The 21,857-nt window shown below is 56.2% G+C and overlaps 1 protein-coding gene across 4 annotated transcripts in view; it reads right to left on the minus strand.

The window, feature by feature from the left end:
- Nucleotides 1–340: 340 nt before the first annotated feature.
- ATP6V1C2 (ATPase H+ transporting V1 subunit C2) overlaps nt 341–21,857 on the minus strand; it is a 54,758-nt gene continuing 33,241 nt past the window's right edge. For 3 of the 4 annotated variants that reach the window (XM_067703690.1, XM_067703693.1, XM_067703694.1), the window contains 10 exons: nt 18,646–18,740; nt 14,325–14,416; nt 12,879–12,977; nt 12,198–12,266; nt 10,198–10,290; nt 9,989–10,082; nt 7,477–7,614; nt 6,554–6,651; nt 889–1,021; nt 341–614 (listed from right to left, as the gene is read on the minus strand). In XM_067703690.1, the coding sequence (XP_067559791.1) occupies nt 525–614; nt 889–1,021; nt 6,554–6,651; nt 7,477–7,614; nt 9,989–10,082; nt 10,198–10,290; nt 12,198–12,266; nt 12,879–12,977; nt 14,325–14,416; nt 18,646–18,740 (1,001 nt within the window). In that variant the 3' untranslated portion in view covers nt 341–524. The remainder of the gene's footprint in view (nt 615–888; nt 1,022–6,553; nt 6,652–7,476; nt 7,615–9,988; nt 10,083–10,197; nt 10,291–12,197; nt 12,267–12,878; nt 12,978–14,324; nt 14,417–18,645; nt 18,741–21,857) is intronic. The other variant, XM_067703691.1, reaches the window with a different exon arrangement.

The raw sequence follows: 21,857 nt of genomic DNA on the forward strand, positions 1-21,857 counted from the left end.
ATTTTACACGTGTCCTGCAAGGCTGAGTTTCAACTGTAAGTGTGAAACGTAAAGCGAGCTTATATAGAAGGATGAAAAACAATGGTTTGTCAAGTGAGAACTGCATTCCACCCCCACTGTTTTGTCTTTGGGCCATCACCAGCGACTACTAGGGTATACAGCTGGTTATACAGTTAGCCCACGGTTTTTAATACGCTATTATTAAACCCTCACAAAATGTCCCTTAAGACGTGAAACAAGCGGCAGGTTAGCAGTCTATGGGAAGTCCCCATTTACGTAAAACATTCAGAAAAGTGAAGCTTTGAATCTGTTAGAATGTAAATGAAGAGACAATTCAAAGGATTGAGAACATTTCTTTATTGTAACTTAAAAAAAATAAATACAACTGGAACTAATTTTTGTGAGCAATATTTCTCTAAAAATTTAAATTCTGTAGGATACTTAAACTCTTCTCTGGCTAAAGGAAAGAAGTGTCTGTGGTAATTTGCACAAATATGCAAGTTTAGCGGTGCCGGCTCATCTTTCTAGTCAAGAAGACCAAGGTCGATGTGGAAATAGACGTAAGGAAAGTAGTCTTGGTTGCTGAGTTGCAATCCAGGGATCTCCACGGATGCCTGCAAAAGACATGGTCACATTCTCAGTGCATGAATTCGTTTCTTGTTTTACTTTGCTGTTTGAGGAAAGCTCTCTAGGCATTGACTGTATTTTCTGCCCCACCGTCCGCCCCCTACCCCAAACACACACACAGCCTCTTGTTAAACTTTCACATTTGTGAAGTGTAGATTTTCCTAACAGTCTGGCAGGTACCACTTTTGGAAAGTACCTCCCATGTGGAGGGGCTGACCTTACTGTAGAAAGGCAGCTCTTTCTGGATAAAAATATACCTACATCCAATATACTTGCGGCTCCAACTTCATCCAGATGTCTGAAGACGGAGTTCAGAACCTCTCTTAAACGTTTGGTGGATGACTTCTTATGCGGCTGGAGGAGAACCGCCTGGAAGTTCACTGGCAATCCATACCTGTTCAAAGTGCAGAGGAGTTACTGCAGATACGGGTAAAATGAACCTGACACTGTAGTTAAGAATGAAAAACGAGGCAGCATAGCTCAGGAAAAGAAAACTCGAGTGCAATGGCTGCGGTCAGAAGTGAGACTAACTGCCAGATCCTTGTGTGGGGAAAGATCTCTAGAATATGCTCACCCACTTCTGATGGTGACAGTTTTTTGACTATAGAGCCACGGGGTCTCTGGGGTGTGTGTAATCATCAGGTGGTGAGGGGTCAAGCTGAATGGAGGCTGTTTGACTAAATATTCTGACTCCAAAGCCTTCGTCTAAAACCCAGCTTAGCTGACATACTTTTCTCCACTGAAAAAAGCACACGCACACACACGCAAATCTGGTTTATCGAGATTGTGAATTCCTTTTGCTGAGTTTTGGGTGGACAGAAAGGACTTTAAATGGACTTTGTGTGCATGAGTACCTCTGAAACCACCTGCTGGCAGCTCTTCGTGTGGTGGTATCTCAAAACACTTAAAATATTTACACTGAGTACTACATAAACAGGAAACATGCATTTTGTGATTCTCAATGTTTTTAAAATACATGTCTATACTACCAGTGAGCAAAGGCTTGGATGTTCGATACTTATCACCTGTGCTGCTTCATGCCGGAGCCCAGCATGTGAAAGCTGGCCTTAAGATGCCCTTTTACTGCCTGACCTGTTAGTATTACTTAGTTTTAATTTCTCAGTCAATGCCCATAAACTAGCCCCTGGCTCTCCCGTCCTCATTTCTGGCTGCTAACGGTGCAAAGTGTCCACTCAAGTCCTGAGGTCTCCTGGTGGATCTGCAGAAAGGTGAAGTAAATACGTGAAAGGGCCATTTGTTAATTGCTTCACTGTAACCAAGCATAAGACGCACCTAGTCCCGTTGCCTTAGAACACTGGCTGAGCGGGGCCCCGCCAAACCCGAGAGGTGAGGGCCACGGAGGCCGGCAGACGCTGGCAGGGATGGCGGGGACACCTGCGCTAGATCGTGGGTGAGAGGGTGGCCCAGCGGACCGCCCTCATTCCTTTGTTCCTTGTCACCAAAGCTCCGGTCACCCAGATGACGCTGAGGACCGGGTTGTAGTGCTTCTGGAGAGCCCCTATTACCCGGACGTGCAGTAACCCTCGCCCTGCCTTCCCTCCTGAACTTCCTCCCCGAGCTCCCAGTGCCCTGGATGCCCACCCCACACCCTCGACCTCACCAGCGCAGCTCTACCCGCTTACTACAGGGAAGTCTGCAGCCTTCTCAAAGGGCGACGGTCACCAGTCTCACAGCCCAGGCAACACGTATGCCAGGAGATGGCACTCCAGCTCCCAGGTGCAGCTGCTAGACCATCACTCTGCTGCCGGGACACAGAGCCTGCCTCTACCACCCTCCAATCCGGTCATCCCACCGACTCATCAGCAGGCTGCTCTGGAAGATTACCCTCCTGAACAAGGACCCCGTCTTTTGAGCTCTCCTCCCCTGACCAGCCTGTGAGCTCCTTGCAGGCAGCGGACCGCATCCGTCTTGTTCACTCACGGCTCCCCAGTGCACGGCGGATAACAGGCACCCCATCAGCACTGGCTGAACGAATGCTCCTCGCCCCTCATCCGGCCTCCACGCCCTGCACCCCTTTCTCAGCCCACTCCCCTCTTGGTTTCAGGGTTTGCACATTCTTCCAGATCCTTCCAGACCTGTTCCTGCCAGCCCTCCCTCCAGGTCAGTTTAGTGAACACCTCCCCATCCTGCTCAGAACCTGCTTTCCAGGATCGGCAGGTCAGCTCTCCGCTCCTGCCTCCTCCAGGCCGCCCCCCTGCTGCCCCCTCCTGGATGCCTCAGTAGAGGAGCCTCCTTCTACTCCGGGCCCCCTGGCGGTGAGCCCTCCACCTGCACCCTCCGTGCTGAGAATACTGCAGCCGCCACCCTCCCCTTTAACATGGCACGACTGCAGCTCTATTTACAACAGCCAGGACATGGAGGCAACAAGTGTCCATCGACAGATGAACGGATAAGGAAGATGTGGCACATATATACAATGGGGTATTACTCAGCCATAGAAACGAAATTTGAGTTATTTGTAGTGAGGTGGATGGACCTAGAGTCTGTCCTACAGAGTGAAGTAAGTCAGAAAGAGAAAAACTAATACCGTATGCTAACACATATATATGGAATCTAAAAAAAAAAAAAAAGTGGTTATGAAGAACCTCGGGGCAGGACAGGAATAAAGACACAGATGTAGAGAATGGATCTGAGGACACCGGGTGGTGGAAGGGTAGGCTGGGACGAAGTGAGAGAGTAGCATGGACATATATACACTACCAAATGTAAAACAGATAGCTAGTGGGAAGCAGCCGCATAGCACAGGGAGATCAGCTCGGTGCTTTGTGACCACCTAGAGGGGTGGGGTAGGGAGGGTGGGAGGGAGGGAGATGCAAGAGGGAAGAGATATGGGACATATGTATATGTATAACTGATTCAGTTTGTTATACAGCAGAAACTAACACACCATTGTAAAGCAATTATACTCCAATAAAGATGTTAAAAAATAAAAAAATTCTACATGTCCAGAAATAAAACAAACAAACATGGCACCATCGTGCCCTGTTTAAAATAAAAATTCCCCCAACTCCCTCCCGCTCTCACCCCACATCCGAGAGCACCCAGTGTCCTACGTCACCCAAGCATTCAGCCACTACACTCGAGCTGCCCACACCAATGGCCTCCCAGCGGCCCCATCCCAGAGGCAGCTAAAGCCTTACCCTTCTGATCCCTGACTCACCCATCTCTCCCTCCTCCGGCCTCTGACATCACACAGGCTTCTTTGCTTCCACTCCTTAAATGCTGGTACATTCCCCTAAGCGACTCTCTGTGGGTGAACCCATCCACACACATCAATCATCACTGGTGCTCCCTAATATCCATTCCCCACTAGAGCTTCTCCCAAGATCCAGACTAATGACCCAGCTGCCGGCTTCTCCAGTCTCGCCATGGCCCCACCACTCACCCAGGGCCCGTTTCCATTCTCACCTTGGGTGATTTAAGCCCGATTCACTTCACCCTGAGAATGAACCAGCACTTCCTCAGCTGAGGACTGGTCCGCTTCTCTTTGATTTGATTCAGGCCACAAACGTGGGGCACCTCCTCTTTGTCTGACTCTGCGCTGGGTGACAGGCAGTGAGGCCAAGTCACCCCAGCCCTCCCCTCCAGCTCTCAGGGTAGGGAAAAAGGGCAGAACCAGCTCTGAGGAAAGACACAGCAACAAGTGCGAACCGGGGGAGAAGACCTATGCGGGGTCCGAGGGTCAAGAAACAGGCGAACTTTACCCATCTGCTCTAATCAACTTGTTGGTTTAACATCTATTTTCTTAGCTTACGCTCTCTCCATACGATGGAATATGAAAAAGCCATTAAGGAGGAGCGAGTATCTCTATGCATACTGATAAGACTATAATGCAAAGCAGATGAAAAAAGCAAGTTGCAGAACGTTAAGTATAAGTGATGACATTTGGGGGATGAGAAGATTCTTGAAACCATTAACTGGGATGATCTATGGGCAGTGGGGCTGCGAGGAACTTACTTTCCACAGTACATATTTCTGAACTTGAATTTTTTTTTTACAGTGTTCATGTATTACAACTATTCAGGAGAAATAAAAAGTACAGTTTTGAAAATGTCATACATTGATAGTTTTGGAAGGAATTATTCTTGCATATACTCAGTTTTACTGAGCTTAAACAAGATATTAGGGACCTCCCTCTCGACCTCTCACTTGAGCAAAACGGGCATCCTGTAAGGATGGGCAGGCTTTGCCACACTGGGCCTAAGAAGCCCTGATTTTCAAGGTGAGCAGGGACAGACTGGGGCCCGTCTACACTGTCGATGGCTGGAACACTCCAGGTCATCTCGAGTGTCCCTTCAGCCCAGCGCCACGATCCTTGCCATTACAGGGGTCTGAGATGGTTCAGAGGATGAGGAACCACCATCAGAGCCGGTCTGTATTTGGACAGAACCACAGTGGCAGCCACGTGGAGGATGCACTGAACGCAGGGGCCCAAGTAACAGCTGGGCGGGAGAGAAAGCAAAGGCAGGATGGAGCGCTGTCAGGGGTGCGTGAGGTGCAGGGAGGTGCGGGGGGACGTGAGGATGAGGCAGCGGAGGTGTCCAAGCGGGCCCTGAAGGTTGAGGAAGGACCTGAGGCCACCGGTAGAAACGGAGATCAGGAGGAAGGGACGGGGAGGGAAGATGAGTCAGGAATCCAGTGAAGCCGGTCGGGAAGTGCACGGCAGCAGAGACCTAGGAAGCCTGGGCAGGAAAGAGAGAGCAGGGCAGTCAGCCTGGCGGAAGGGGCCCAGCAACACCACCCCAGAGGGGCCGAGGGGCCCTGGAGCCTGCAGGCCAGAGCAGGCCAAGCTTTGGGAGAAGGGGGCAGCGGCCGTGAGCAGTGCTGCCGAGACCCCCCCATAGTTCAGGACACGGGATATGTTCAAACACAGGAGAAAGCAGGCTTCAACAGATATTTCCTGTTTGATCCCAGTTTTGTAAAAATTTTGTAAAAATAATGCGTATCTGCGGAATCTAAAAAGAAATGATACAAATGAACCTATTTACAAAACAGAAACAGACTCACAGACTTAGAGGATGAATTTGTGGTTACCAGGGGTGAAGGGTGGGAGGAACAGACAGTTAGGGAGTTTGGGATTGACATGTCCACACTGCTATATCTTAAAGGGATAACCAACAGGGACCTACTGTAGAGCACAGGGAACTCTGCTCGATGCTATGTGGCAGCCTGGCTGGGAGGGGAGTTTGGGGGAGAATGGATACATGCATATGTATGGCTGAGTCCCTGTGCTGTGCACCTGAAACTATCATCACAACACTGTTAATCGGCTATAGTCCAATATAAAATAAAAAGTTAAAAGAAGTTATGCATGTCTGCAAATTTAAAGAAACAAACCCCAAAACTCTGAAGGATGCTGGTACACCAGCATGTTAGCAGTGTTTCCTCTTGCTGCTTTCACTCTTTGGGATTACCTATAGTTTCTACAAAACAGTGAACCTAGTTTGCATTTGTTTAAAAAAAAAAAAAGGTAAAGTAAGTTTAGCTGTTGTTGGTTCGGTTTGGTTTGGGTTTTACTTTTTGTGCGGCCTTGAGGGTTAGGCCTCAAAGCTCAAGGATGGAGACGGTCGGTGCTGGTGTTTCTTCCAGGAGCCCCTGGCCCCTGGTGGGCTGCACAGAGGGGGTGGGCGCAGCAGGACACTAACCCCATGACCGGCAGGAAAGGGCCAGAGCACCGGACAGCAGGGGCCCTCAGGACTGAGAGAAGGGTTATTTGACGGAGGAAACCCTAAGCCTGTTGCCAAGAGCCAGGAGTTGCAGAGGAAGAGGGTAGGAAAGCCAGGGCGCGTCCCAGAGGAGGCTGGAGGGGCCAGAAGAGGGGTGGCAGAGCCCAGGTGGCCCCGGAGCTGGCTACGCCCGCCCGCCCACCGCAGGACAGCCCAGGGCGGGCGTCTCGTCCACGCACCTGAGCACAGACTCCACAAACACTCTCAGGGCCTTGATGTGGATCCAGGCAATAAAGGCTTCGCTGAAGTTCACCTTGAGCCATCGCAGCAGCGGGCCCTGCAGGGACAGGAGTGCGGTGACCCCTCCCGGCCAGTCCACCCAACGCCCGGCCAACAAAGGACGTGGGTTTCGACAGAGCAAGCCCCGAGCTGAGAAGAAACGCCCAGGGGCCAGCAGGAGCAGCGAGGCGGTCCGACGAGGCCAGGGTGAGGCCCAGGCCCACGTTCTCCAGGGCACCTGGCGCTGGGGCAGCTCAGTGGGCCTGCCAGCCAGCACACGCATGGGGCCATCACCCACCGGGCTGCGGGGGGCGGACAGCCCCTGACCTCGGGGCGTTCAGAAGGCAGCCAGCAGGCTTCTGGCTGACACTGCGCCGCCGAGGAGCCCCCCTTCTCGAAGGCTCCACTCCAAGTCCCGGCACCATCCACCAGCCGCCACTTCCAGGGGGTTCCTCACAGCCCCACTGCACGTGGCCACAGCCACTGTCGCTAATGCTGGCATGGCTGGTCCTCCTCGGATGCCCACAAAGGTCAGGGGTGGGTCAGGGGCGGGCACCCAGGGGAAGAGAGCTGAGCTGCCCGACCACCATCCCCCAGCCGGGACCTGCCCCATCACCAGCTCCAGCCACCGCCAGCCAGGACAAAGGCACCCTGGCCAGCAAGCACCAATCATTGCTGGGGGAGGGGGAGGGGGAGCGGGAGGGGCAGCTCTCAAGAGACCCTGCAGATTAGGAGGAAGGCATGATTCTGGAATCCCTGAATTTAAGACCTCAAAAGCCATAGTAGATAACAGGAAACGCAAGGATTTGCTTTCTCCAAAGATGCCTGCGCGGGCAAGGACATGCGAGCCGGGGAACCCCAGGGCTCCCGGGGAGATGCTTACCTCACCCTCGCCCTCACTCTCTCTCTCTCTGTCGTTCTGCCCCGCAGCGGGCCTATCAGGGTTCCCTAGCGGGGTTACCTTAACCTGGTGGTCCGGGAAGGTGGATGATCCCTTTTTAAGAGCAACACAGGAAGTTTGCTAAAGGCACAGAAATGATTTATTAATCTTTCAGCAAACATGCATCACAAACAAACAGAAATCATTCTCACGGCCTGAAAAGCACCTGAAGGTGGGCTCAGGCATGCCGGCCCACCCTCGGCACTTGCGTGCTGGTTGGACTGGAGGTGTGCCGGTGCCATTGGCACTCCCCCTCCAGGGCGGGGGTGTTCAAGTCCCCGGCTTCCATATTCCAGGGGCAGAGCCCACAGCCCCTCCCCCGGCCTGGCCTCGGCCAGGAGCTGCCCCTCCCTGGACCGTCTGTGCAACCAGCTCCGCCTTCCGGGCTGTCTGGGCTGAGTCAGGGTGTCTCTCCCAAGTCCAGCTCACAGTAGCCTCCTTGGCCGTCAGGATGCACTTAAGCATGTTACATGCAGAAAACTGGTCAGGCGCGCTGTTAGCACACATTCGACCCTTTATCAACCTTCTCTGCAGACAGGTGCAAAGAGCGGGAAAATCCCATCCTGTGCTCTCAAAGGGAACTGACACCCAGGACCTAGGTAACAAAAGGACGGACGCAGGATGCTGGTCCTATGCACCTCCAAAAAGCCTAAAGGGGGAGAGAGATTCTTAAGAAGCCGGGGTCGGGCTGACCCCCGCTGACCCCTGCTCGCTGGCGCCCGGCAAGAGCCTCGCAGGCAACTTCGAGTTTCCAAGTTAGTTTGTCCTTCGGAGCTCCGCTTCCCCTCCACGGAGACCGGGCAGGGCTCCCGGGGTGGGGGAGCAGGGAGCGGAAGTCTACACCACACGAAAAAACGCCAGTGAGCAACCTGAGACAGGGGCGCAGGCGCTGGGCTCGGGTGTATCACCCGGGGGTCTGTGCCAGCGCGGAGGCGGGTGCCAAAGACTCGCCCTGGTCACCTGTGAAAGGTGCCACCGCCTAGCGCCCTCCAGAGACACCGCGGGGGGCTCGGGCCAGGACTAAAGCAAGCGGGGAAAGGGCTCAGCTAAAGAGAAGGCTGGAACCTCCTGGGATATTAGGGTTCCGGGCGAGCTCAGGTGGAGGAGGAAACCCTTTGGATCTCGGCTCTTGCTGGTGAGCATCTTTCCTGCCTGGTGAGTCGGGTCCGAGGCCAGGGGCTTAGGGCTCCAGCTCAGTCCTTAGTCTCAGGAAGGGCCCGGGAGCCTTGGCCCAAGCCCGACAGACTACGGCTCTAAGAAGTGTGTGTTCCCTCGGCGCGCACACACGTGTCCACACACGTATGCGTGCGTGTGCGCGCGCGTGCCTTTCTCCTCGGGGACAGAAGGGTTTTATACGATCAGCTCCCATTTCCTCCTCAGAGGGGGATGGGTCCATCCAGTGGGGCTCTGGGGACCCCATTTCCGGGGCCCCGTGGCTGGTTCTCACTCCTGATGGGACCAGGTGTCTGCAGTCCCTGTGCAAAGGCCATGGACCCAGAGAGGTCAGGCGGGATGCACAGAATCCCCCAGCCCGAGGCAGGAGGAGGCCCGGGGCACAGGCACAGCCCCACGGGAGGCACTGGCTCTTCACCCAAACACACACTCACAGCTTCGTGTTTACACACCAACTTTCCTCACCCCTCCCTTCCTCTCTACTCTAGAGGCTGAACTGGAAGTTGCTCTGAGAACCCTCCCTGGGGGGACTGTAGGGCAGGGGACCTGAACACATGCCCCCCGGCTCAGCCCCGCTCTGAGCTGAAGGATGCTGAGTCCCGAAGGTGCCCATTCTACAGAGCGACTTTCTCAAGGCTACCCCATTCACGTTTCAAAAATGAAAATCTGTTTCTCTCTCTCTTGAGCTCAGCTGCCCTCACACATGAGAAGGTTCTGAGTGGCTGTGGCTGGAATTCTCTCGGATAAGCACCCACTCTTTGCTAAAAGCCTTGGGGAGGTAAATACAGGTGCCGGTGATGGGGATGTCACAGTACGCCTGGACGTCACACGGACCAGGGCTTCGGGTGACAGCTACCTGCACTCTCCAAGGTGGCGGCCCTGGTACTCTCAGCACAGGCGCTCCTGCCCGGAGCCCTGATAGCCTCGCTCGACCCCAGGCGGCCAGGTGGGGTCCTCTCCCAGGGCCAGTGCCCGTTCACCTCTCAGAGCCTCACTTCCTCCTCTGCAGAATGGAGCTAAGAGTTCCTTCCCGGAGGGCAGTGCCGGGCTCCGTGAGATCTCCTACAGCAGGGCTCACGGCTCATGTGTCACCTCTAGGTTACCAATACTTGTCACCCTCCCCCAGACCCTGTCCGGCAGCCCCAGGAGTGTGCACCGGGCAAGTAGGGATGTTGGCGTGGGTGTTGGGACTTAGGCGGGGCCCTTCTGCTCCAGGCCTTGGGTGCGCGGGCACCAGCCAACGCCTTCAAGAAAATCCTCGGGGCCTGTATCATAGACTCACGTATTGTTGCTTCCTATCCGACAGCAGTCTGGTCATCTCTTCCCTTTCCCTTTTAATTTCTTTTTCATCATAGTAAAATTCACGGACAGTGAACCTTAAAACAAGCAAAGGAGAGGCTTCCGCTAAGAAGCTTCCAGTCAGAGCAGAGACCCCCCCCCTCCAGTGGAGACCAACCAAACCCGGAGAAACCCACCGAGGCCAGCCCTTACTTATTCTCTTTGGCTTTGGTTTTGAAATCGTCAATCACTTTTCGAAACAGAGTCACGGTGAAGAGGCCACACTCGTTGTCCTCAGCTATCAACCTGTGGGAGAGAAGCATTTGTTCACTGGACTCACCATCAGGCCCCGGAGCTGGGCCGGAAGGAGCCTGTCCTCTCCCCGGCGGGGTGGGTCGCTGCAGGGGGAGCCTGGTGGCCCTGGCGGCAGCGAGGGTGGAGAAAGCGAGGGCGTCCCTTCCTAGCGCCTAACTCCTGGCTGCGCGGTGTCAGCTGCCGGCGCCTTCCCGGCGTCTCCTCTCCTTCTCTCACCCTCCAGGCTAGGGCTCCAGGGGTGACCCAAACGCCGAGACCTGCTCGGATCTGGGGTGTGCTCCAGGTCATGAACTGGCCGAGAGCAAGCTGTACGCAGGTCTCAGTCACCTGCTGCGCCGAGCGGGGCGCGCCAGCTCTCACGCGCTGTGGTTGCAACGAAGCAGAGGAAAAGGTTCCAGATGGTGGAAACCATCCCACGTGGGCATTTCACGTCCAACGGCACAATGTTCTAATCAGACACGGTCTCCCTGGCACACCTTGATGCAGGACCACTGTGGTCACTGTCCTCAATGTGGGGGTCACTGGGGCCCGTGGTCTGAGCGTCTCTGAGTCCCGCTGGCCAGATGACCTGACCATGGGCGCCCTTGGGCCCAAGCAGGGTCTCGGGTCACCTTTGCTGCTTCTCCGAGCCCACACCCATAGGGGCTGACCCAGGTTCCAGAAACCTTTCCAGAGTAAGCTCAGCAGACTCTCAGGTGCCCCCCGACAATGGAGGGCCTGGGGGTTCTGGTCTGAGAAGTCAAGCCACCTCCTGAAGCAGCCTCTCCTGGCAGGAGTTCCCAGCACTTGGCCATGGAGAGCCAGCATTGGAGAGCAGTGAACGCTCCTGCCAAGCAGGCCAGCGTCGAGGGCCAGCTCCTCTGCCGGCCTGTACGCCCTCCTCCTCCAGCCTCCCCTGGTGACCTCAGGCTGTGACTGTCCTGGCCCTGCACCCTTCAGTTTAGCTCCTGACTGCTCTCTCCAGTGAGTTTGTGACCCTGGGAGAGCCAGCAGGCGCCGCAGGCCAGAGGCCTCTGGGCTGGGATGGGAGTGGGCAGGGCTGCCCAAGACTCGTTGAGAAACCATTTAAAGTGCAAGCTATTTCAGGCATGGGAAAAGGCACAGAGAATACACACCCACGTATTCCCCGCCCAGCTTAAGACATAAAACAATTTCATACAACAGAAGCCCCACATGCCCTCCCCAACCTCATTCTAATCCCACCCCTAGGTCACCGCCGTGCTGAGTTTGGCGTTTCTCATCCTCAAACACCCACAATTCCATGCACCTGCATTACCCAAGTCACATACAGTTTAGTTTTGTCCATTTTTAGATTTTAAATAAATGGCTTCGTGCTGTGTGTCCCCTTCTGCAACTTGCTTTCCGCTTAACACCACAGAGTGAGATTTATCCCTGCTCATGCCCGTAACGCTAACCTGTTGATTTTCCCAGCTGTGTGGTATTCATGGTTCAAATATGTTCCTCTATCCCCTCTGCTGTCACTTTTCCAGCCCTCACTGGCCGCTCCTGCTCTGACCCCAGCAGGCCACACGTCGAGACTCTTTTTCTCCCCTGCTCGGGCTCTGTGGCCATCACAGCCAGGCTCTTGATTGACCCTCAGGTGGGGAAGAATCCAGGCCAAGCTGAGAATGCAGAGCGGAGCACAGCGCAGGCCCTGCATGCCCCGAGGGCCGGAAGGTAGTCAGGGAGGGCTTCCCGGAGGAGGGGGCAAGGAAGTGGGATGCTGAAAGATGGAGGGAGTCTGGCATGTGGCTGAGTGTGTGGCTGTGAAGGCACAAGTGTGGAGGGCTGAAGGCACTTGTGCTCTTGGGGCATGTTTGGTGGCTAGGTGCCCCAGAGCATCCACACATGCCCCCGCCACACCCCAGGCCCTGGGGCCAAGCTGAGGTCTCACTTACTTCGTCGACCGTGGGACCACCATGTCCGAGAGGGATTCGTAGGTTTTTTGCCATTGTACATAGCTTGGTCTGTGAGAGTACAGAATCGTTCAGTGATTTTTTGCAGAAAAGACTGTGGAGTGTCCTAAGAGTCCAGGAAGCTGCATGCCCCTTTCCCTGAGGGCCTGAGAGGAGCAAGGCTAGGGGCCAGACAGAGCCCCAAACATCCCCTGAGGCACTGCCGTGGGCTTTGGGACCCCTGTCCCCAGCCCCATCTGGGGCTTAGCCTCCCCATGAGGCCCCAGGCACCATGGAGCGGCCGTGAGAAGGACTCAGGAGATTCCTGCTGGGGGCTCTGATCCTGGCCCTGTGTGAGCGTGGGCAAACCAGCTGACCTCTCCGGCCGCAGGACAAGGGAACAGTAACAGCCCCCGCTTGACCCCAGGCGTGTTGTGAGGGAAACGAGCTCCTGCGTGTGGCATCGGGCACACAGCAGATGCCCGAGAAATGACCGCTTCTGTCACTATTACCGCCACAAGCACTGTCACCTGCTCCCCTGACCACCCCACAGCTGCCATTTAGGGCTCCAGGATCTAACCATGGGGGACTCCCGCTTCATCTCTGTTGGGCAGGACGAGTGTCCTTCTGTGATCACCAACCCAGATGGAGACCCCAAACCACTCCCCTTCCTGGTCCACTTACTTGGGAACAATGACCAGAAGTGTGATCAGATACTCAGAATCCAACACAAAGTCTTCTTTGCTCACAATATCGCTCAGTGTCCGAGTGAAGAGGTTTCCCCTGAATCCACGCGGGACAAAGGGGTTGTGATCAGCAGAAAAGCACACAGAGGCATCCCTGGGCCTGTGGGATGCCCAGACCCCCAGCCCTCCCACGACACGCAGGTGTTGGGACAGCAGGGGCACTAGGGGACAGGAAGGGTCAGGACGCTTCCTGGGGAGGGGTGGGGGCCCTGGGCTAAGTGTCCCCCGGCTGTGTGTCTGGGCGCCCAGAACTGCTGTGCCTGGCGAGACCCCAGGTCCTATCACCAGTCACCCGAGCTGAATCCAACACCTCGGTCAGCTGCGCTGCCCCGGCGCAAGCCACCGGCTGTTGGGAGGGGATCGCTGGCGCCAGGCAGCTTATGTTACCCCAATGGAACACAGCGGTCGGCTCACGCCACCACCTGGGCCACTCCGGGCAGAGACAGGCCCAGAAGAGGGCTCCGTTTCACTTTACACACCTTACAGGTCCAGCAGCCAGGGGACATTCACCTGAAATAGCTTTGTACGTGTGTCCAGTGGAACCTGTCTCATCAAGGTCATGGTATTTTTAGCACAGGGACCAAGGCTATTGTATCAGCCAATGGGCCAGAACACAACTACTGGGACGGTCTGTAGCATCAGCACGTAGGCCATGAGGTTAAATACCCAAGCGCACGTTGCTTCCCGAGGAAAGAGTTCTCGAGCCCTTAGTCAAGGCAGAAGCTTTAGGTAAAAAGCTGTCCCACAGGGCTCTCCAGACTGCCCCGCCTGGAATCCACACGCCCTCTTCCCCATGCCCACCAGCCATCACGGATAAGGCCCTTAGGGTCCCTCTCCAAAGGCACCCTGCAGTGCCCGTCTGTCCTGGACTCCTTACGCTATCAGAACTTATCTGTCCCGTCTTATCTGTAAGACCTTATCTTACACCTGCACCCCTTGCGCAAAGCAGACTTTCCATAAATATTTGTTGAGTGAATAACTGTGAGCTCTCCAAGTGCAGAAATGATATTTTATTCTGCTTTGTATCTTTAGGGCCTAGCATAAGGCCTGAGTATGGTGGGTACTTAATAAACATTGATCCGAAGAAGAAAAAGAGAAACATCAGAGGGAGATGGAGACTGTCGGACCCTCTTCACCCTCCCCTCCTTCACTCCGTGTATGTTCAATCAACCACTTACTGTTGGCCCTCCCTGCCCAGCACGTAACTCCTGAAGAGGCAGGAGTGTCTCCGTGTCTGTCTGTCCATCTGGCTGGCTGGCTGTCTCTCTCAGACACAGATACCCAGCTCACCCAGTGATCTGAAAGGCCCGTGCAGGAGCCCGGCTTGGACGCTGCCCTGGCCGGGCCCTGAGGCTGCAAGGAGCGTGGGACCCCGAAGACTCACGTGGATTTCTTCTCCAGGTTCTCCAGATTTGTCTTCAGAGCGTTGTAGGCGGCCGTGCGGGACTTCAGGTCCGTCTCAATCTGTGCCAGTTGCTATTTGGAAAAGCAAGAGTTTAAAGAGTTGGCCGAACTTTTCACAATTGCCGCAAATTGCTCCTGGCGCACTTAAGGAAAACGCTGTACCCCACCCGTTTGCCGGGATGGCTTGCGTTTTTCTCCCCTCTGCTCTCCCAGACCTTTCAGCATTTGACCCTACAGTGAGCTCACCCCGGGAGGCAGGGAAGGGATTAATGGCTTTTCTAGGATCACTCAGCAAGCTGAGTCTTGTCCCGATTTCAAGCCCATCTCGTGCTCTCAGGGCCCCCAGGGCCCCAACTCCACGTGCTCTCAGGCTCTGCTAGAGGTCAGCTCGGGCTGACCCCCATCCCGGCTTCTCGGGGGACCCGCTGTAGCCCAGCCCCGACCAGCACCCAGGTCTCCAGGCTCAGCTGTGCCCCACGGCAGCCCCTTCCTGTTCTGTGTAGGTAGGAAGGCTCTTTTCAGTTTGGAGGCAGGTCACCAGCCTGACGTTAGGGATATCCCCCTGTTCTGGAAGTTTCGGGAGCACGTCCAGGATCCCCTCCTGCGGTGGGCAGGGAAATGAGGCTCAGCTCTCCAGATGCCTGGCCTCAGGTGCCCCACCTGCTCAGCCGGGGTGATAACTCTTCCACAGCAGTGAAAGAAAAATGCTCACCAGGCCCAGTTCAACGGAAGTGCTCAAAACTCAGCAGCTGTTACGACGATCACCGCAAATCAGTATCTCGAGGTCGCTGAAGCCCGCGGCTCAGCGACAGCGGCGAACCCCTCTTGCACGTGGGAACTGTGGGGATTTTCTGGCTCCCGCTTTAACAGCAGGGTCCACGAACACAGAACGGGCCCGACAAGGCACGGCACCCACACCACGGAATACTGTGCCAGCGACACGGTGCCTGAGGGCTGGTCCCACCCGGAGGAAACACATTCAGGGACGCTTCCCTGGTGGCCCGCCCTCGGCTGCGAGGGGACATTACATCGCACCAACACACACAACAGAGCAGCACACCACTGCTTACGGGAATGTCTCGGGAATCACGACACAGAAAAAGGAGGCAATCTATAGGATGTGCCATTTTGAGTTGAAATGTATAGACTTCTAATATAGATGAGAGGATCCGCTTTAAACTTGTAAACACTGTTTACCTTTAGGGAGATTAAAGGGAGTGGCAGTTGGAGGGGAGGGGACGTGTGGGTGATGTGGGGGGGGCTTTCATCTTTCGATTTTGATTGTTTGATTTTTAAAATAAGATTTATAATTTTTTTTACAATTTTTAGAACCTTTTTACTTTGAAATGATTATCGATTCACAGGAAATTGCAATGATTATCGATTCACAGGAAAGAGGTCCCATGTACCCGTCTCACCCATTGCTAACATCTCACATAACAAGAGTACAATAGCGTAACCAGGAAATTGACGTGGCTACGAGCCACAGATCTTGATTTTTAAAGTAAGATTTATACATTTGTCTTTTTTTAAAGGAAAAAAAATCAAACAAAAAATCCTGTGTCGTCTTTATTCTTATGATTTTACCACAAGCCAAGGAAAAACTAGAGTTTTAGAAAAACTGCAGTGTTTAGAAACCCGCAAAACAACGAGAGGAACTAAGACTTGGGCACCCATCAGGCCCGAATTTGAATGTCAGTTCCACCTCTGGCTGTGTGACGTGGTGTCAGCTCCTGAACCTCTCTGAGCTCAGTGCCATGGAATTACCATGAGCTGCTACAGTCCTCAGAGCAGGTCATCCAGAAAGGTGAGCCCTTTCTTCAACAGACTGAGCCCCTCAAGGGCAGGCTGGGTCTGGGTGATCTCTGCGATTCTGGGCAGAGCGGCCGGCACAAGGCGGTGCTTCAAGAACATGTCCAGAGCCAAGCGCTCCCACAGTCCTGCCCCTTCTGGCATGTGGCTGGCGTGCACTTCCCACCACCGAGGGGCAGGTGCGCCAGGCAGAGCCTTGAGACCCCCTGAACCTCCCTGCACAGCACCCAGAGATGCTTCAGGTGGTGGAGACGCCAGCGGCCGCTGCCCGAGTGGTTTGGAGGGAGCAGGTCCCCGTCGAGCACCGTGGACATGTGTGCGGTAGGCATAGAAACTGTTTGCTACGTTATGCCGGTGAGATTTGGGAGCCTTTTTGGAACTACACCGTGACCCAGCCCGTGGAGACGGACACAGCCAGGGGCTGGGTCCCCATCCTCGCTCCCCTTCATTAGGGGAGGCAGGTGGGCTCAGTTCCCAGCTGCTGGGAGGGTCGGGGGCCCAGCCCTGAGAGTGTCAGCACAGGGCGCCTCCCAGGTGGGGAGACCCGTTCGGACACCTAGAAGACACTGGGCGCTTTCAGAGAAGGGAGTTCCTCTGACTAGGACGTCTCCAGTTAACAGATTTAGATCTCGCGATGCGGGGAAGAGGCCTGAGCCAGTGCTGAGGGCAGCGCTCGAGTGCTCCTGGGGCGGGACGGGGTGAGGGAGACGATGCCCGGAGCCTCTGTCTGGCCGGCCTCAGAAAGCTGATTCCTGGCAGTGGAGCCAGCCCAGGGCTTCCTTGGGAAGTGATGCCAGGCATACGGCCCAACCGAGACCTGCATCCCCATCCCAGGGCAACACTTCGACACCTGCAGGTCCTGGGGGATGCCACGCCACCTCTCAGCCAGCTTCCCCGTCTGAAAGCAGAGGAAGGCGACACCTACCCCATAGGGGTGACGTGGGAAGTAAAAGCCCAGCATGGCTCCAGGCACACAGGGAGCGCTGTCCAAACCAGTGCCCTCCTCTCCACCCTGCTTTCCTGCCAAAGTCACTCTTTGGGTCCCCCGGACTAGAGAGAAGCCAGGTCCTGTCCTCTACAACTGCTCTGCTCCCCCGCTCAGCTGATGCCCCAATGCACTCTGGGAACCCTCCTCACTGCCTGCGTCCCCAGGACAGCCATGCCGGCGAGCGCTGTCCCCAGTGGACGTTTGGCACAGCCCTGGCCATGCTGCCTAGCTCGGTCTGGCCTCACCAGAGCAGGGCGGGGAGCGGCCAGTCCCACAGACTACTGTGTGCTTCCAGCTTGGGGGTGGAGGTGCACAACACCCTCCTGGATGCCACACCTGGCACAGGTGCTCTGGGAGCCCCTCCTCGAAGGGCCTTCCAGAATCATTGCCCAATCGCCCCAGGAGGGGCTGGGACCTCTGATGTAAAGGGGGCCCAATGAGCTACACCCAGATTCCAGAGCCTTCTGATCCCACCTGTGCTCCCAGAGACACAGGCCAGGCGCCAGCCTGCCAGCAGGAGATGCACAGGACTGCAAGGGGGTGGGTCCCAGCAGCCCATCGCCTTCACCTGAGCCGCCCAGACACACCTGGGCGCTTCTGTCGCGCTGAGACAACAGGAAGGCTTTGTTCCTGGTCTGGCTGAGATGCTCCCCAGCCACCCAGCCACAGGAGACGTGACATATTAGGTGCTCTGTGCATCTTAGAGGGAGGGGAGGGACAGTGGCCATAAACCATCAGGCTAAACCTCAGAAGCTTCATCAGCGCCCACCCTCAGGGAGACCAACAGGAGTCAACACGCTGCAAGACACCCGCGATGTCCCCAGAGGGCTCCGCCTTGGTGCTCTTATTAACGCAGCAGAAGCTGGAGGCCCCCCGCTCACCGAGACAGTGAAATCATGAGGGCAGCACCCACCGGCCTCCCCACTGTCACTAGGGGTGGGACCCCGGGAGATGCCTCCCGGGAGTTAGGGCTCTTAAGCCAAACTCTCCACGGAAGCAGATCGTTTTTGTTAAGTGAACAATGGCCGTCGGGGTCGGGAGAGTCAGGGTGGGACTGACTTCTCCAACAGCACCTTTCAAAGGGGAGCGCAGTGAACAGGCGCCGGGGTCTGGGGTCAGAACACCAGGGGCTCAGAGCACCCGTCGAGGGCAGTGTCCTGTAAGACGAAGCCACCCTGCCCGGTGGCAGATCTGGAAGAGGTGTAGGGAGGACAGGTGGTCACCAAGCCGTTTCCAGGGCTGCCCTGAAACCCAAAGGTGTCTGACCTCGCCCAGCGCACGGAAGGCCACAGCTCAGGGCCCAGTCAGGGCTGGCGGGAGCCAGACGGGAAGGGACCCCACCCAGGGCCACTGGGCAGGGCGAGGACCCACCCAGCCTCCCGCCTCCGGAAAGTCCCTCCTCGCTTCGCTAGGGTGCAAACGCCGTGCAGCTTCACCCCAGATGGTCGGTGACGCCGGTCACAGCAGTGTGACGTCCCCCAAGAGAAGGCCCTTCTCTTACCTTTGCCAGAGTGTCTACTATGCTCACCAGCGGCTGCTTCGCAGGGTACTTGGCCATGTCCCATTCGAAGTGGGTCACAAAGGACGTTAAGTCCGCTGGAAGAACATAAACACATTGCACCGGATAGTGGACTCCCTGTCTCTCCTGAGACGCAGGCAGGCCAAGCATCCCCACTGAAACCGAGGAAGCGATGAGAGAAATGGAAGGACAGACCCAGGGCGCCCTCCCCCTCTGGGAGAGCAGACGCTCCCCACGGGAGCAGAGGGCTAGGCCAAGCATCAGCCAGGACCACGGGTAGCCCCACCCTCAGGATGCTGTAGAGGTGCGCTCCTGCGCCCAAGCTCCAACTCAGACACTGCCCCAGAGCCCCGCGCGTGGGAAGCCCTGCCCTCCCAGGGGGTGGCCACAGAGTCGGAGATGTTCTGCGGCACCAGATGAATCCCCTGCCTTTTCCAGTTGGTTCGACCACACTCCCAGCTGAGTTGTCAGTTCGAGGTACCCCAGAGAGCCCCAAGCCAACCCCCAAGACCCCACAGCCACCATGGGTGCCACCTGCCCAGCAGATGACCATCTCCCTGCCTCTCCCACGTCCCAGCGCTAGACATGGGCCAGGTCCTCACACGCGTCTATTTCAACACAGGCATTTTCAACATTAGCAAAATACTGGAGTTAGTGAAGGTGGTTTTTACCACCTGGTACAGACGTGCATTTGTCAGGGTATGTTCTTTATATAAAAGTGCATAGTGAGTGGAACACATCAGTGTTTTTTCAAATTTTCTTTTCTCTCTTACTTTCTCCGAAAGCAAGCCCAAACCTGTGTGCTCAGGGTGTTTGTGACTGTCTCTAACCGGCCGCGGGTGGAGGAAGGGGCTGGGAAGTCAGGCAGCGGCGCCTTGGGGCCCTGGGGCGTGTTAGTAACCAAACCTCTTTGCACCTCAGCCTCCTGACCTGAGAAGTGGGTGCGCGAAGGGGTGTCCGCACACCTCCCGAGGGCCCTCTCTCCTCAGGTGAGCTCTAGGCACATTGAAAGGATGCGACCCGGGTGCCAGCTGCAGGCTACACCCCGGTCCATTACCCCTTCAGTGTAGGATGCGCTACGGGGGCCCCCAGAATTCCATGAACCCCAGCAAGATGGGCCTTGCTAACCTGGGTTCTCACCCCAGGTTATGTGGACGCCGGCCCTTCACGCAGGTGAAAAGGGACTGGTCACCGCTCCCTCAACATTCAGTCACCGCGACTGAAGGCCAGCTCACTACTGTGCTGGGGACGGCAGACCGTAGCCCCCTCGCCTTCGAGGGGCTCCCTGTTTGCTCGGGACACGAGTCAAACATGACACCACAGTGAGCAGTGTACACACGGCTGGCAGGGGCTGAGGAAGGAGGGGGAGAGCCCACACCTGCCTCCTGTCCTGGGGGGCACTCCAAGGGCTTCGTGGGGACCCCGTATTCACGCAGGGACGGAATGGGACAGAGTTTGCCACGTGGCCAGTGAAGGAGGACGCCGGGCATCAGGCAGGTTGGACTGGAGCGTCACATGCGGGGCATGAGGACTCCCTGGGTCACGCTGATGGAGCGGGGTGTCTGGACGGAGGGGGAACAAGAAGGCCAGGCAGGGTCAGGAAAGTCACGTCTGCACCTTCTCCCGTGGCGATACACACACCAGGGCCACCTCCTGAGCCCCTCGCACATGCCAGGAGTGGGACACGCGTCACTCCAACCTCAACAGCACTGCGGAAAGGTCACCAAGAGGTCAGGACATAGCCGGGAGTGGGGGGGGAGGACATTGGTGCTCTGAGGAGCCTTCTCTGGGGCTGTGAGGGAGACAGAAGGGAAAGCTAAGAGGGGCCCATGCCCGGGGAGTAGAGGCAGGGGGCCAACAACGGCACGCAGGGACAATTATCCCTGGGGCACGAAGGAGGCTCGGGGTACACCTGGGTTTCCAAGTTGGGTGACTAGGTGAAAGGAGGGGATGCTCACTCGGCCAGGCAGCGGGGAGGCGGCAGCCTGGGATGGAGCAGAGGCGAGCGGAGACGGGCTCCGCTTGGGACGAGTTAAGTGGGATATTCGGGTCAGTTAAGTTCCCTCACGGCAGATGGAAATGAAGTGGGGCTTGGAGGAGGGAAGCAGGCTGTGGGAGGGAGGTCAGCAGGATGACGACGCTGGTGGTGACCATTCCAGTAGCTGACGCTGGCTGGTGCTTTACTGTGGCCGGGACGCATGAGTTACTTCAGTTCATTTACCCTTCAACCCTGTTCAATGTTATTATTATCTCCATTTCAGAGATGAGGAAACTCTGGCACAGAGTAAGTCGTGTAACGTCCACCAGAAAAGGAGACAAGGAACGCGGAGGCCAGGGAGGACCACGCCCCTTCCCCGCCCCGGCCTCAGGCAGGAGCGGCCACACTCTGGGGGGACAGGGAAGCTGCCGTTGTCGGCACCTCTGCAAGAACCACACTCCGATACCTCTGGTCTCCTGATTTAGAGGGTCCTTCAGATTCCAACGGTGTTGGGATTGACAAGAGGGCCTCTGAGGCACCAAGGGTGGGGCCCTGACCCAAGTGGACTAGTGCCCTTATGAGGAGAAACCAAAGAGCCCCCACGCCCCCCGTGCTCCCACCAAGCAAGGGCCGTGTGAACATACAGGGAAGGGAGCAGGTTCTCACCAGGAACCACATCCTCCATCACCTTGATCTTGAATTTCCAGCCTCCAGAGCTGTGAGACATAAACATCTGTGGATTAAGCCTCTGGTCTGCAGTATTTTGATACGGCAGCCCGAGCTAATGCAGATTTTGGTATTAATTTGGTTATTAACATGGATTTGGAGATTGCTACACTAGGGCAGGGAAATGACTGTGTAGGAAGGATCCAGGCCTCGGAGGAGCTGCATTGAGGTCTGCATGATGGCAGGGGCGCAGTCAGAGGCAGAACTGACGGTCGCAAAGGACTCCTCGTGTGCCAGCAGTCACCCGATCCTGCTACTGGACCCTACTGTGGGCCAGGCCCTGGGCAAGCACGACGGTCACACACCTCCCATGCGGTCACATGCTGCCCGGTGGGACCCATCGTCCACCACACAGGCCAGGGAACAGCCCGCCCTAGGCAGGTGCCAGGCAGGTATGTGCTCTAGAGACTCCTGCCTCTGCCCACCCCAGACCCCTGGGCACACCACCACCCAAGCTAAGCCACCCCCGACTCCTCACTCTCTCTCTCAC

This window comes from Pseudorca crassidens, chromosome 14 (genome assembly GCF_039906515.1).
Source record: "Pseudorca crassidens isolate mPseCra1 chromosome 14, mPseCra1.hap1, whole genome shotgun sequence".
In the NCBI taxonomy this organism is placed as follows: Eukaryota; Metazoa; Chordata; class Mammalia; order Artiodactyla; family Delphinidae; genus Pseudorca; species Pseudorca crassidens.